We start from the raw sequence: 14,731 nt of genomic DNA, 5'->3' as shown, positions 1-14,731 counted from the left end.
GCATTCATCACTGTTCTGTTGTTGTAATCTGTGTTGTCTATTAATCCAGGACACCATGATAACTTTTCTTGAGACATATCATATTTCACTCTGCTCCATCAGTGTTGCCCAGCTGTCTGTATCCATAAAACCAAGGGAATTTTTACATTTGACTCCCTAGTTATAATGAAACTGAAGTTCTGGTCTTTTCTGTAAGTCAGACTTTTCCAAAAACTCAAAGTACTTACTTTATACTTCCAACTTAAAGTTGATGTTCTGATATAATAAGAGAAAAAACAACAACAGCAGAAATGTTCTGCTTGAACTGTGTCATCTCCTTGAGTCTTAAATATGAACAAAGAAGCCACACATTTATAACTAGCTTAACATTCTGCTCATGACTGTAATTAAAACAGGTCCTGGCTTCCTGTCAAATTACAATCAAAATCAAACTCCTGCCAAATACACAGAGGGTGTTTCGCGATTTGGCTCCACCACATAATGAGTAACTGATCCACTGAAGGTGCAGGTTGTTTCACGTTCAAAGTTGAAGGTGATCAAGCAGTCGCTGCTCTGATTCCGAAAGAAATCAGTCTCTAGGCCAGACAAGTAAACACTTTTAAATATTATATCAAGACCAAATTGGTCTCCTAAAGATTTGCTATCACTCTGACAATTTTTGGTTTTCTTTTACAAAAAATGTGCAAAGTGCTTCTTTGCAGCTGTAAAGCACACAGTACTGCATTTCTGGCAGACAACAAGAAAGATTGTTAGTTTTCTTATTGATATTGCTTTCCTTTACTTGGTTACATCTGTTAGTTGATTTCAACTTTAAACTTAAGCTAATGATAAACATGATGACATTGAGGACATGATGCAAGGGTTATTATCTATTGCTCCTAGCATGATTACTAAAAGCTGCTCAGAATCAGGGCCTCATTTATAAAGACTTACCATTCCTTCTGAGAACCAAGCATATCTAAATTTCTAAATCCTTCCATGGTAATGATCTCATATCTATGCAAATTCTAGACTTTTTTCTCTTGGTTTTAAGGGAACACGTCTATCAGGTTTATTAAAATGTCGTAGGAACTTATTTTTGATCTCAGCCAAAGATTTGTGTTTACAATCCATCTTTTTTCACTGAAGCAGCAAAGTACAGTAAATATTTGGGCCAACCCACTGTTTATTCCAATCAATAATGTCACAGTGAAGTTTTCCCTGGCCTTGGTCTCTTGCCATCTGAAGTCTGATCTCCTCGTTTGGTCTAATCCTGGCTGAACCCTCATATGTGCTCTTACAGTACTGTAAAAATATCTTCAAAGGATGATTTCATTTACAAAGGGAAAAAGTAATCAAAACCTTCCTGACCCCATGAGAAAAAGTAATTGTCCCCTCCTGTAAATCATGAAGTAACACCCAGCCCAGATTACTGCCAGAGCTGGTGAATCAAAAAATGACTTAAAGTAATCTTGTCTGACAAAGTGAAGTAGGCTAAAGGATTTCAAAATGCTACACATCAGCCCACGATCTAAAAAAATCTCTTTGACACGTGTCAGCCTTTTCCAAGGCTGTGAGACTCCCGGTGAGAGCCATTAGCCACAATGTGAGAGAACTTGGAACAGTAGAGAACCATCCCAGGAGTGTCTGGGCTACAAGAATTACTCAAAGAGTACATCTATGACTTATCCTAAGGCCAATGAAAGAACCTGAAAAAACATCTGAAGAATTCACTCGCCTTAGTTCAGGTCAGTGTCAATGACTATTATAAGACAAAAATGGCATTCATGAGAGAGTTCCAAGATGAAAACCACGACTGCACAAAAAGGAACCCAAAAGCTTGTGTAACATTAGCTACAAAAAATCTTAATAATCCCTGAGATTTATGGTTAAAATTCTGTGGATTATTGAGATTTTTGGGAAGGTGTACACCTTGTTCCATCTGCCGTACAAACGGCATTCTTCAACATCATCATGCTAACATTTAAACATCGCTTGTAGTGTGATCATGAATGATTGGACTAGTTGCTGTCAATGATGGGAACATGAACTCTGTTCTCTACCAGAAAAACCTGAAGGAGAATATAGACCAATCAGTTTGTGACCTCAGGCTAAAGCACACTTGGGTTATGCGGAAGGACGATCTGAAACAAACCAGCAAGTCGACCTCTGAATGGCTCAAAATTAAAAATTAAAAAAAAACCCCACCTGGAGTCCGGACTTGTATTTGACTGAGATGCTGTGTTATGAGCTTAAACAGGTAAATCATGCAGGAAAACCCTCCACTGTGGTTTATTAAAAACAATCCTGCAAAGAGGAGTGGGCTGACGTTTTTCCATAGCGATGAATCACTGCCAGTTATGAAAAACATCTGATTCCAGCTATTATTGCCAAGGCAGGCAAAAGCAGTCATTTGATAGGGAGCAATTACTTTTTCAATTGAGGGTTGAGGTTTTGAATTAATTCTCAACTTTTTTCAATGGAATTATCATTTGAAAACTCCATGTGTTGACTTGTATTGTCTTTTTCCCAAATTAAAGTTTTAATCATCTGAAATGTTTAAATGTGAGAAACAAGTAAAAAGAGAAGAAGTCTGTTGTGGGTGGACGCCCATTACACAATATATTTGGCTATACATTATTAAGTGAAATGTAACGTGAATACAAAACTTGAGAATATACTTGATTATATTCACCTTCATGGGACAAATACTTTTTTACAGTGCTGTATATACTGAACTGGGAACTGCAGGAAACTCTTATTGATAAGGGATTTATAAATCAAAGTCTGTCCGTTACAGATGTTACAGATGGGATTCTTGATACCTGCCTCAGGGAGGTTTTTCATGTTGACCACCTTTTAAATGGAACATGAGCTTTGACACGAGTATTAATCTAAGAGCATTTTTATAAATGAGGCCCCAGAGTAAACACAGAATAAGCCATTTGTGTGCAGGTAGGTCGGGAGGACATTGATTATATTTCTCCGGTGATTAGAGGAAACTATTTATTACACGCTTGATTTACGGTAACCCGTCCTCAGAGGAGGAGCGGTAACATCCCTTCAGGTAGTGGGCTATCAATACTATCCGAGTGTTGCTGATATTAAACACTCCAGACTGTTATATACTACTGTTCTATTACCGTGACGACAGCTCTGACTCTCTCGTTTATCCTGCTGAGACACGTCTACATGACTGATTAACAGGACTGAGGCAGACAGACGTTACATGGCTGCATAAAAGCTTATTGTTTACTGGGACACTGTCCTGTTGCAGTTAGGGATCTTTTTCCAGACAGGGAGTTACCTTCTGCAAAGCGGAGCAGGATCATCAGAACCAAAGCCAATTTACAATTTCAGTCATGTGAAATGACACATAAGGGGGGAAAAAAACACACACAATGTGAAAACACACACACACACACACACACACACACGCACGCGCGCACACACACACACACACACACACACACACACACACACACACACACACACACACAAAAACAGACATATCCAGAGGACAGTAACAATGACATGGAGACACAATAAAGCAATTCTTCTCATTGGGGTCTAAATGTTAAAAGGAGTAGAAATTAAAGCTTCATTCTGTTGAGTTTAGATAATTAAAATCTGAAAAGCACCTAATTAATCAGTGCTGATGGGCCTAATCCAAATGCAAACATTCCAAAATTACATCAATACCTGGAACCATAGTTAATGCTTTAGGAATAAAAAGATCTGAATATAATTCATAATACTGTCAGTAGGCCAAACAAATCAGGGTTGATGAAAACTGCATGACAAGAGACATTAACATTCATTTTTGGATACCTTGGATGCTAACTCAAAGAATGAATTGCATAGAAGATTAAGCCAGATGAGGTCACAGTTCCTAGAGAAATGTACAGGTTTAAGCACTCTTTAAAGTTATCACAAATGCTGCTAATCAGCAGGGATGTCAGGTTATCATGTAGGGATGGGAAGAGCTAGAGCAATCTCAACTAATCATCTATTATCCTCACTACAGAACAAACCTGTGTCTTCAGAGAAAAAATGAAAAATGCCATCTAGAGACATAATAGAGGGGAGATATCAGGTAATCAGAATAAGCTGTCTGCTCAATGACTGCCTGGATTTCTCTAATAACACTTCACTGAAAAGCGCAGACTCATCTCACACCAGGAAAGGAAGAAGAAGCGTTTCTTTAATGACTGCTAGAAAATAACGGCAGCACATGTGAAACTGAAAGGTTTGTATGAGATGCTGCCAAAAAGGGGGCATGATCTGAAAAAATTTTTTTAAAGTGAATTTCGTGGTTATATTCCAGGAATCGTCCTCTGGTGATTTTAATAAGACCGAAAAATGGTTGTGTGAAAATGTAAGAAAACATTTTGATGTGTCCTGCTGTCTTCATCCTTTAATCAAAAATACAAACAGTATGACAAAAACAAAAACAAACACTAATTGATTGAGTTTTCTATTGACAACGAATGAAGATAAAGGAAGTTTAATGCAGGGCTTCAGCAGGAAAGGTATTCATAATATTTTAAAGATCTATCTTAATGTGTTTATTGGATTGGATACAAATTAGTAACAGGAAAAAAAAACACCCAAGACTCAGAAGGTGCATCTTAAAATAAAAAGGTAAAGATGCAGCACTTAGTATTGTAAGTGTGACCTGAGGGACGCAACAGACAGATGAGCAAATATGTAAAAACAGTGTTTGCAATCAGATTAAAATCAATATTTGAGGTGCTGATCCGAATGTGACTGAGTGACTGAGTCAAAGCTGAGAACAATTATGAGTCAAAAGACACATTCACAGCGATTCTGAAGAGGATGTGTTGCTTCTCTTTCCTAAAACATGCATTCCTAGCCAACAGAGGGGGCTAGAAACCAAGCAATGTGTCTAAGATTGCCAATAACACTGCACTAAAAGAACAACTCTGTTTAATATTCTGATTCTTGGTTTCCAGGCTCAAACGGAGAACAAAATTCTGTTCAACTACAGATTTCAAATGGTTATTTAAGTGATCCAAGTGTGTCTTATATGAAGAAGTCAGAGTGCAGTTTAAAGTGTCACAAAGCAAGAAGGTTTCAAGTGCTTGGATTAGATGACAAACATGTTTTTTTTCGATTGTGAATTCAGAGTCACTCCATGGAACAAGCACACAGTCCAAAAAGGAGGTTAATGAGTTACTTCCTGTTTTCAGTTTTACTCCCTCAAGTTTAAAAGAGGGTGACCGAGAATGAAAAGACACTTCAGGAAGCTTTTGTGAGGCTGTCTAAACAGACTCACTGCTGACTTTTGTATTCCTGTCCAAATGCTGCTTCTCAGTGAGTTTTTGTGTTTCGGTGAAGGAATGGACTTTGAGAAGAAAGGGTTGATGAAAACTGCACGACAAGAGCCACTCACGGACAGGTTGCGTCTTGAAGGACTCGGCGGAGCTGCTTTCTCCTTCTCCTTTGCCGTTGATGGCTGACAGTTTCACTTCATAGTTGGTCTCCGGCTTCAGGCCTCTGATAGTCATTTCATTGATGGAGCCTGTTTCAATATATCAGAGGAGGTGAAACCCCCCCGTTGAGAACACCTTAATAATGTTGATTAGCGGTGAAACAAACAGAGGCCCTGTTCAAACAGTACAGGTATAATCAATTCTGTCACATGTAGACACTGATTAGCTTAATTATTTTTTCATTCAGGCAATATTTAAACAACAAATAAATCTGTTTAAAGATGATTGAACAAAACGAAGACCAAAAATTTACGGAAACTGAACCGAATAACAACAAACTTATAGCACGAAACCTGGAAATAGAAATCGCATCGTCAATCATACAAGTGAAAACAAAGCTTTCAACTACAATCAGCTTTCATGTTTTTAAGAATTTATTCTTGCTCTTACTGTCTATGAGGTCGAGGACCTCCGTTCGCCAGCTGCCTCTGCCCCGAGCTCTCCACTCTGCCCTGTATTTCAGGACAGGAACCCCTCCGGTGGATTCGGGCTCTTCAAACTGGATGTGTGCTGTTGTGGAGAATGGTCTCACGTCACTGATGTTGGGAGCTGATGGCACCTCTGTTAAAGGGAGGGAACAGAAACCATAAGACTGCAGCATGTTGATGCTGTCAAGCTATAGTGTTCATCACACCAGCAAAGCAAACTCCCAGCTGGTCGTGATATGAACATAACTCCTCAAGCTCTGAATGCTGCCTACTCTTGACACATCGGAAAATAAAAATAAAGGCGTCCAAATGTTTCTCTAATTCAAGTACAAATCCATACTAAACATTTTGACTGGGATAATTATTTCACTTTGGGTAAGTTCATTTTGGATCCACTCAGCCATACCAAGCATTTGAAAATTATGATCAATATTTAACCCTGAATTAATAAATATATAATCTTTTAAATCAACATTTGTCACATTTAAAGATCCCATTTTATGCAAAATACACACTAAATACTCTGCATACACCCTAGACGTAAGTAAAAATTCATCCTCTCTCTTTTGGTGGCTTCAGCTATCAGAAAATATTTCCTGTGAAGCACCATTAAGATTTGAGGCCAAATGTGATGTCATAGTTGGCTTTGCACCTCCTACAGAGAGGAAACACTACACACACACACACACACACACACACACACACACACACTGGAGCAGAGCACTGTCAGACCCAAGCCACACCCTCTTCCAGAAAGGGGCATGGTTATCTCCAACTCATTTTAAGACACAGGCACTGAAACAGAGGGATACCCAGACATCATATAACACGTGATCCCAGTGCGGCTTTAGGCTAGAAACTTATTTTGGGGACTTCAAGCCACATATAAATTGATAGTAATAAAAAATAATAATACTGGACACTTAAGGATCAGAACAACTAAATGATGGCTTTTCTCCACTCTATTTTACAACAGCAACTTTATCAACTGTGATTGGCCATACACTGGTGTCGGTTATGATTTCACATAGTAAACACGGTGGTGTATTTAAATGACTTTGATCTTTTGATGCAAAAAAGTGAACTGTGATTACTGTGGTCGCTCTGTGGGGAGAATGAGCTGTTTTTTATTCATTTATCTCGGATTGTGGGTTAAGAGTGGTATTATCTCACCGCTCTCTATTCCATTTGTCTAATGTGGTATTATTAGTTGGTGGTGGTTTTTAAGTGATAAATTATCTTTTCCTTCACAGTATAGTGCACAGAAACTACAACTTAGGATGTGTACAATAATAGAGTATTTAACTTTTCAGGAGAAACTTTTAATGTGCTTCTGCATTTTCTAACAAACAGAGAAAAGGTGTGGAAATGAAGTGAAGTTAACACAGCCTTCATATAAATGTACCATCCATCACACTGCAGGGTAATCACACACCAAGGGAGATGGTGTGGTCTAATGTGTTTTGAACATAGAATATTCTGATCCTGAAGCCTGGAGCCAGTCATGTCCTTCAAACTTTGATTTATGTGTTACAACGAAATTTATAACAACAACTGATTATTTATTTGCTATCCCAAAAATAAATGTCCCGAGTATAAAAATGAACAACCGGCATGAGCTGCATTCCAATCACAGATATTCCGTCAAATGTTGATCATGTTGAAATTTCAGACACAAATAACAAAGCACCACTGACCGGCCTGAATGAGGAGGAACTCCTTGGACTCGGTGCCCATCTCGTTTGACGCGGTACAGTTATAGCTCCCAAAGTCGTTTTCAGATTTGGGATTGATCTGGAGAAAAAGGGAAAAGAAAAAAAAAAGGAGGCAAATATATGAAAGTTAGCATACAAAACAGAACAAACTCGTGTGTCAAACACTATGAAGGTGACCTTTTGTTTGTACATTAGAGTAGTCTATTTTTATTTGTAGCTCTGAGCGTTCCTGCTACTGAATTATTCATTGTATTTTTCCCACAATGAAGCTGAAAGAGGACCCTTCACTTCAAGTGTGTACTCATGAAATCTTGATGACATAAGGAGCTTGTGTGTATTTATTATATAGACTGTACACCATGGTATGACATGTGTAAGTGTGTCGGGGGACGGGTGTTTGTGGGAGGGCAGGGGGGTTACCTGAAGGTAGCTGGATAATGGACTTCTGTAGATCTTGATGTTGGTGGTGTTTGCGTTGGGGAGTTGCAGACCATCTCTCAGCCACACAAGAGAAACATCATTTGGATGAGCCTTGACCTCACAGCTGATGTTGGCTGCATTTCCCTCCCAGGTATAAACGGCTACCGAGCCATAGATTTTAGGGGGATCTGGTGGGAAAAATAAATTTAAAATGGAGATTCTGCATCAAAAATGCTCTGGAGAAAAAAAAGACCCCGTTCAGACCTGGTTTATCACATGTTCATCTATCAATATATCTGGCATTAAAATGCACCTCCACCGACCCTACTAGTGACCACTTGTGATCAGATATTACAGTGGTACCTCTACTTACGAATGTCTCTACATACGTAACGCCTCGACAGGAAAATACTGCCCCTAGTTACGAAAGAAATTTTGAGTTACGAAAGGTAAAAACTAGGGCCTTCAGTTTAACGCGTTAATTAGATTAATTAATGTAAATTAAATTAACGCGCTATAAAAATTAACGCAATTAATCGTGAGTGGCAAGTTAATACACAAGCATTTTAAATTTGGTCCATTGAGTGACCCGTAGGCTGCAGTGACGTCACTTTGTACGTGCGCCACTAGTCAAAAGCAGGGTGACTGACAACAGAGATGGATGCGACACAGGAGTGCGAGGCAAGCCCACTCGGACCTTTGGGTGAAAAGTTTATTTATGAAAAGAACAAAGACGGGACTATTGGGGCGGCAGTGCTCAGCCGTAGAGCAATCGTCTTGAAGACAGAACGTCCAGCCATCGGTGGTTCGAGTCCCGCTCCCGCCAGGACATCCATCGGAGCGTGAAAAATCTTTTTTTCTTGGTGTATTCTAGTGATTAGTCATGCGCTACATTTTGTAATGTCGAATTCAAATTCTTTATTTGGGGGCCTTTAGCAGGTATGAAATTAAAATGCGATTAATTAAAAATTCTGTAATTAGATTAATTTTTTTAATCGCCTGACAGCACTAGTAAAAAAAACAGTATGGGCTGCTACTCGCAGCTCCCAAAGTTTCCTGAACGCAAAATTCATATAGCTGCTCTGCCATTGGCTATTACTTAGCATCTTCCTGGCATCCCATTGGCTAAAAGGGACCTCTGTGTATAGCCAGGTAGGTGTCTATGCAGCGTCCTCATCATTCGGCCCTCAACCCATGACATGTTCTGAGTTTTACGCAAATATATCTTTTTGAGTATTTGCTATGGACCCCAAGAAAGTGACGGAGAAAAGAGGAAAAGAAAAGACGAAGAAAAGAGTCTTTTTGTCCGTACAAACAAAGCAAGAGATAATAGAGGAGCATGAAAAAGGGATGCGTTTGGTTGATCTCGCCAAAGAATATGGCCGTAATGCATCTACAATTGCCACGTTATTAAAATAAAAGAAAGTTTAAGGAGTTTATGGTTGGTTTGAAAAGTTCAAAAGGAGGACTGGAATTCACTCTGTTGTTCGGCATTGTGAGCCAGGAGTGCATGAACCAAAGAGGGCAAAAAACAATGAGGACAGCAGTTAAAAGGTAAATGACTGTCATTTCTATTCTTTACTCTATTGTTTCATACATTATGCACAACTCTCACTTATTGTGTAGTAATCTAATCGTGACATGTATTTGTTACATGTTTTGATGCATTTTTATGCTTTATAAAACATTTATGTCTGAATTTTGGGGAGGTTGGAACAGATTAGGGCATTTCCATGGAAAACGTGTCTCTACTTACGAAATTTCTTCCAGAACCAATTAATTTCGTAAGTATAGGTACCACTGTACTTCCCTACACAATATGCAAATGAACAGATAATCCACAAAAGAACAGAACCTTTTTATGGTCAACGAAGAGAGAAACAATTTTACAAGAAGGACCATATATTTGTGGATGTATTCGTCAGTATGGAACAATGTTTCATTGTTTCTCCTAATTCAACAACTCACTAAACTAAGTGCTTCTTTGAAGGGAGTCTGGGTACTTTCCACACCGGGTTACCATCAAAATAATTCATGAAATTTGTGTAAATGCAAAAATCAAGTGAAACATTGTTCCAGCAGCTGCTAAATGTAAGAAACAGAATAAAAAGAAGGAAACAATTTAATGAGCAGCATTTATTGTCGAACTCAGAAGAAGACACTGATGGTTTTGAATTTGCTGTAGCTGCAAACTTCACAAAGTTTCTCCTGACTCGACAACTCTTAAAACTGTGATTTTTAACGGTTGACTGGGAATTGTGCCGTTATAAAGCCTGCGATGAAATCAGTCAGTGTGTAATCCATTATGCCTGTTGTTATGGCTTCATGTTGTTCCACAGAGGACGTCACTTGAGGAGACAGTCCGTCAGTATGGTCCAGAACACAATAGGGTGAACTCACACTGCTGAAAGAATATGAGTGCATGCAGCCTGGACCACCATGTGGTCTGGATGATCGGATTTCAGATGTGTCCTCAATGCATCTTGTGTGCATTCAGACCTGCACCATTTGCAAGGGGATCACTTAGGATGCATAATACCAGATCTGAACAGGGGCAATCTGAATGTAGCTCCATATGACCAAAAATTGTGCATTCATTGGAATCCACAACAGCATACTGTACAAATGTCGTGAGCAAAAGCTCTTTGTTGTTCAGTCATACTCACAGCGGACGTCCAGATACGCTGGCTGATCATCCTCTCCAATGGCGCTGCGTGCCGTGCAGAGGTAGCGCCCAGCGTCTGTATACCTGACATACTTCAGCGTGACAGAGGACACACGAGCATCACTCCTCACCACTACATTTCCATCCAGACTCTAAACGACAAGGGAAATCACCTTGGTTTAGTCACGTTGTTCTCCATAGCAACATTTGTACATTTACATCTATGGGGAACAGTCTTGCAGAAAGACGTGTGACCTGAAGACACGAAAAGAAAGCCTGCTTTTAAAAAACAAAATTGATATTACAATAATGAAAAAGGCAGGATTTTCTGCTTTGAGAAGATGTGGAAACAGATACACAGCTGACAGGAAAGGGAAGTTTATCAATAATTGATGGCAGAAGGCACTAGAAGCCATCTAGGGATTTTCACACAGGGGGCTTAGCAACTTATGAAATAAGCTGACGCATGACACCAGACAGCAGCATTACATTAAAAGCCATGCTTACGTCTTCACCTTGAGAACACTTGGGGCTCAGTGTCATAACACACCATCATATAGTTTTTAACAAAACAATGCTCTAACAGTGATTTGATGGTCTGATCAGTCTCAGCGCTAGTGAAATTTCCACTGAATGAAGTTATGTAGCATTTGACAGCAGAAAAAAAACAACAGATGGCTAATGAGATGTTTGAATGGCCTTCCTGCACTGGAGGTACCTGCTTTCATTATCTCGCTATGCGGAGTTACCACGTCCGACCATAAGAAGCTTACTGACCTTCAGAGTTAACTACTCCTGGGTTGATGTGGGTGCTGATGTCATGTACGCTAAACTGTGGGTGCCTGCATTCTCCTTTTGCAGTGGTACTATCCATTTAAACATGACTTAGGCAGATCGTACAAAACAACTTAATTCAAACTGAAGGTTTGGATGAACCTTCGCACCTGATCGAAGCTTTACAAAATTTGCCTCTCAAATACTTTAGTCTTCAAATGCAGTCAAAAGGCTGGGTTCATTTTTTTAAATTTGGGATGTGCTGTTGTCTCTCAACAGGGCTCTGTTCTACAGACTCTTGTGTTTCTGTGAATCGTGCCTTTCACAAGGTGCTGCAGAAATGAATATCTCAGCCCATCCTATTTGTTGCCTTTGTGGCTTCGATCCAAGCTGCAGGCACAACAATGGCACGGATGCTTTTACACATATTGAATTAAGCCCAGTGTGGGTAGCCATGTAAAAGAAACCCTTGTTAGTTTGTATTCAGATTCAATAGACAAAGCATGTCTGGGGCATTCATTATGCATAACGGGTAGCGGGACCAGTCATACACTTACGTAACACACAACCCTTTTATTCTGACCCATGTGCAGAATGCATTCTGCCTCAACCCCTGCGGCGCTGCCTCAGATACTCCTGTATCTGTGCAACACGCCACATGATATGCAGCCGTGTTATCAGAACGCTTCACTAATAAATTCTTCTTAATTTTATGCTCCTGCTTTGGGTGAACGCAGCATCGGAATGTTCCTTTGGCTTCAGAATGTCATTGGAGCCAGAGGAACATTCGTAACATTTCTCGGGGGCTACAATCAACTAAATGAAAAATATGATGAATAAGTACCAGAGGAACATGCGTGTTCACTGCAAGTTCATAGTGTGGTTCATTATCTTTTTATGGTGGTCTGTTTTCAATATAAATACATTATGCATCAGAGTGTCTGTTGGAAGCCTCCTTGATCATTATTAAGAAGCAGATACAAACCCTCCTTACATGTCTGTAAAACCCAGTATGAAACACATGCAGAAGAAGGAAGAAAATGAAGACTAAGCTCCTTTAATAGATCAAACCAAACTGACAGCAGAGAACTCTAACAGTTTCCACAGCTTTACCAGCAGAAGAAAAAGATGCTGCTGAGACATCAGAGCATAAAATTGAGAATACACTAAGGACATGTTAAACTCAAGTCTCACCAAATCTTAACTGGTCCAGCATACAAATGTGTCATCCCCTGAACGTGGCGTCCTTTCTGCTGCCTGCTTAAATGAACACTCAGCTGCCTACGCATTTGTAACAAATGCTCAGCATGCTCATATTCTTCCTCTATGCTGTTCATTGTGGGATATCTCCCAGAGAATAACTGATTAAATCAGAGTGCAGGTAGACTTTAAAGCCCTATCATTATACCAGAAAGTGTCAATTGTTCCCAAGCAAACCATTAATACAAAGGAATGTATGCACATGCTGGAAACAGAAAAACACAGCAAATATGCTGCTGAGACATAATTTAAGAAATAACTGCTGACAAAAATATGGTTTGGCATGGCTGTTTTTAAGCTGTTTGCATTCTTGTTTAAAGAAAAGATGCACTTGCGTTGGATTATCTTGATCCTTTCTGAATAAGTGCACAGCTCGAGTAACTAGGATACATCTTCCACTGTTTGGAGTTGGCTCCTTTTTTAAATGTAACCCTTTTCACCATCGGCTCGTCATTACATATATAGCTGGAAACTAATCAGAGTAAGCACAATAATTCATTTTTCTATCATTTTCTATCACCTCCAAAAAAAATGTCAGTGAGGGAATGCTACTTTAACCGGTCTTAAGTAGAAAGTGCCATCATGCGTTGATCAGCGTTATACACCCCTAGTAATTACTGTCAGCATGCGTCTGATGAGGAAAGATCTTCCTCATCTCCTGCAGTGAATAGTTTTATTAATGAATGGTATCAATGAATATAAGTCAGATGTTTATTGACTATTGGAAAAATCAGATGTAAAAAAATAAATAATCCCAGTGTGAAGTGTTTCCTCTGTTTGAGGAACTAAATAGTCTAAAGTACAGAGTAATAAAAGCAGCAAGGACAAAACTTCAATCTGATTGGCTCAACGTTGACAACACTTCCCGAAGCAGCGTATGACTTTCTGTTCATTTGACAGCCACAAAGACAAATCTGTACCTTTCTCATCTAATATGGTGCACTCAAGGCTAATCTCGGAGAAGGAAAAATGATATTTCTCAATAAATTTCCCTTATAAGTAAAACACATATTTCATAGTGCAGTAAGCTGCAGAACAGTTTATGTGTGTGGTTCTTTTTGCTGCCAATTTTCATCTTCTTTCAGGAACATTCTCTGGCTCAGACACTCTTCCAATAGATTGAGAGTATAGATAACTACACCATGCCACAAATACCTTTTCAAGTTATGATCAAGAACTGCCAGCAAACCAAGTGAGACGTAATGAATAGGAGTTTTACCTCAACAAGAGAACAGGTTGAGAAATTACTATTACAGATGGTGTGAAAGTCGTAAATAATCCTGGTTGTTACCAAGAATTATAAAAATATTAATGAAGCAGGCAAATATTTTGCAATGACTTACATTCTTGCAGCCTAAAGTGGAGTGAGTTGCTTTATATAAAGTTTACAATGAGACAGCACAAGAAACAGAGACAGAAAGACGTCCACTAGCCTGAATCGTTCTCAGTTTACACTCTTCCTGACCCTATTTGATCACCAAGTCCGATCTGCATCCATCCAGAATTGAATTAGACTCCCCTGACATGAAAGATGGATGGGTTGTAGGAAAAAGTCATGCATTTAGAATACCTTGTGCTGCTCAGGCCGAGTCCATGAAGCCTGTAGAGGACAGAGAAACAACAACAAACAAAAAGCAAAGCAATTCTCAGATGGTAATCCTCATTCAGGAAAAGCCAGGATTTTTCACGCTGCATGCAAGAATTAAGGTCCATTTACATGCTTCACCAGTGCCTGACCCGCATATATGGAGTTTTGCTGAAAATCAGCAAATAGTTAGACTTTTGATTTCCATTCTGGAGAAGCCATGTGACAATATCACTTTTCTTTTAAAGCTGATTTAATTTTTTATTTTGCATAAAAGGTAAGTAGGTTAGGCTTAGCATTATGCATCATACTATGGGCCTAATGCTCAAAAATAAGAGAGAAATTGGTTTCATAAGGGAAAGGTGACTCTATTCTAGTGCAACATTGCA

At 39.2% G+C, this 14,731-nt stretch overlaps 1 protein-coding gene across 10 annotated transcripts in view; it reads right to left on the bottom strand.

Annotated features, from left to right (window-relative positions):
- Positions 1-14,731, bottom strand: part of ncam1b (neural cell adhesion molecule 1b) — an 85,861-nt gene that overhangs the window by 11,492 nt on the left and 59,638 nt on the right. For 5 of the 10 annotated variants that reach the window (XM_068316766.1, XM_068316775.1, XM_068316767.1 and 2 more), the window contains 7 exons: positions 14,328-14,357; positions 10,725-10,875; positions 8,059-8,246; positions 7,621-7,717; positions 5,886-6,056; positions 5,396-5,524; positions 4,014-4,046 (listed from right to left, as the gene is read on the bottom strand). In XM_068316766.1, the coding sequence (XP_068172867.1) occupies positions 4,014-4,046; positions 5,396-5,524; positions 5,886-6,056; positions 7,621-7,717; positions 8,059-8,246; positions 10,725-10,875; positions 14,328-14,357 (799 nt within the window). The remainder of the gene's footprint in view (positions 1-4,013; positions 4,047-5,395; positions 5,525-5,885; positions 6,057-7,620; positions 7,718-8,058; positions 8,247-10,724; positions 10,876-14,327; positions 14,358-14,731) is intronic. The other 5 variants (XM_068316769.1, XM_068316772.1, XM_068316768.1 and 2 more) reach the window with 3 other exon arrangements.

Source organism: Antennarius striatus, chromosome 6, assembly GCF_040054535.1.
Source record: "Antennarius striatus isolate MH-2024 chromosome 6, ASM4005453v1, whole genome shotgun sequence".
Lineage (NCBI taxonomy): Eukaryota > Metazoa > Chordata > Actinopteri > Lophiiformes > Antennariidae > Antennarius > Antennarius striatus.
This window is presented reverse-complemented; position numbering and strand designations above follow the sequence as displayed.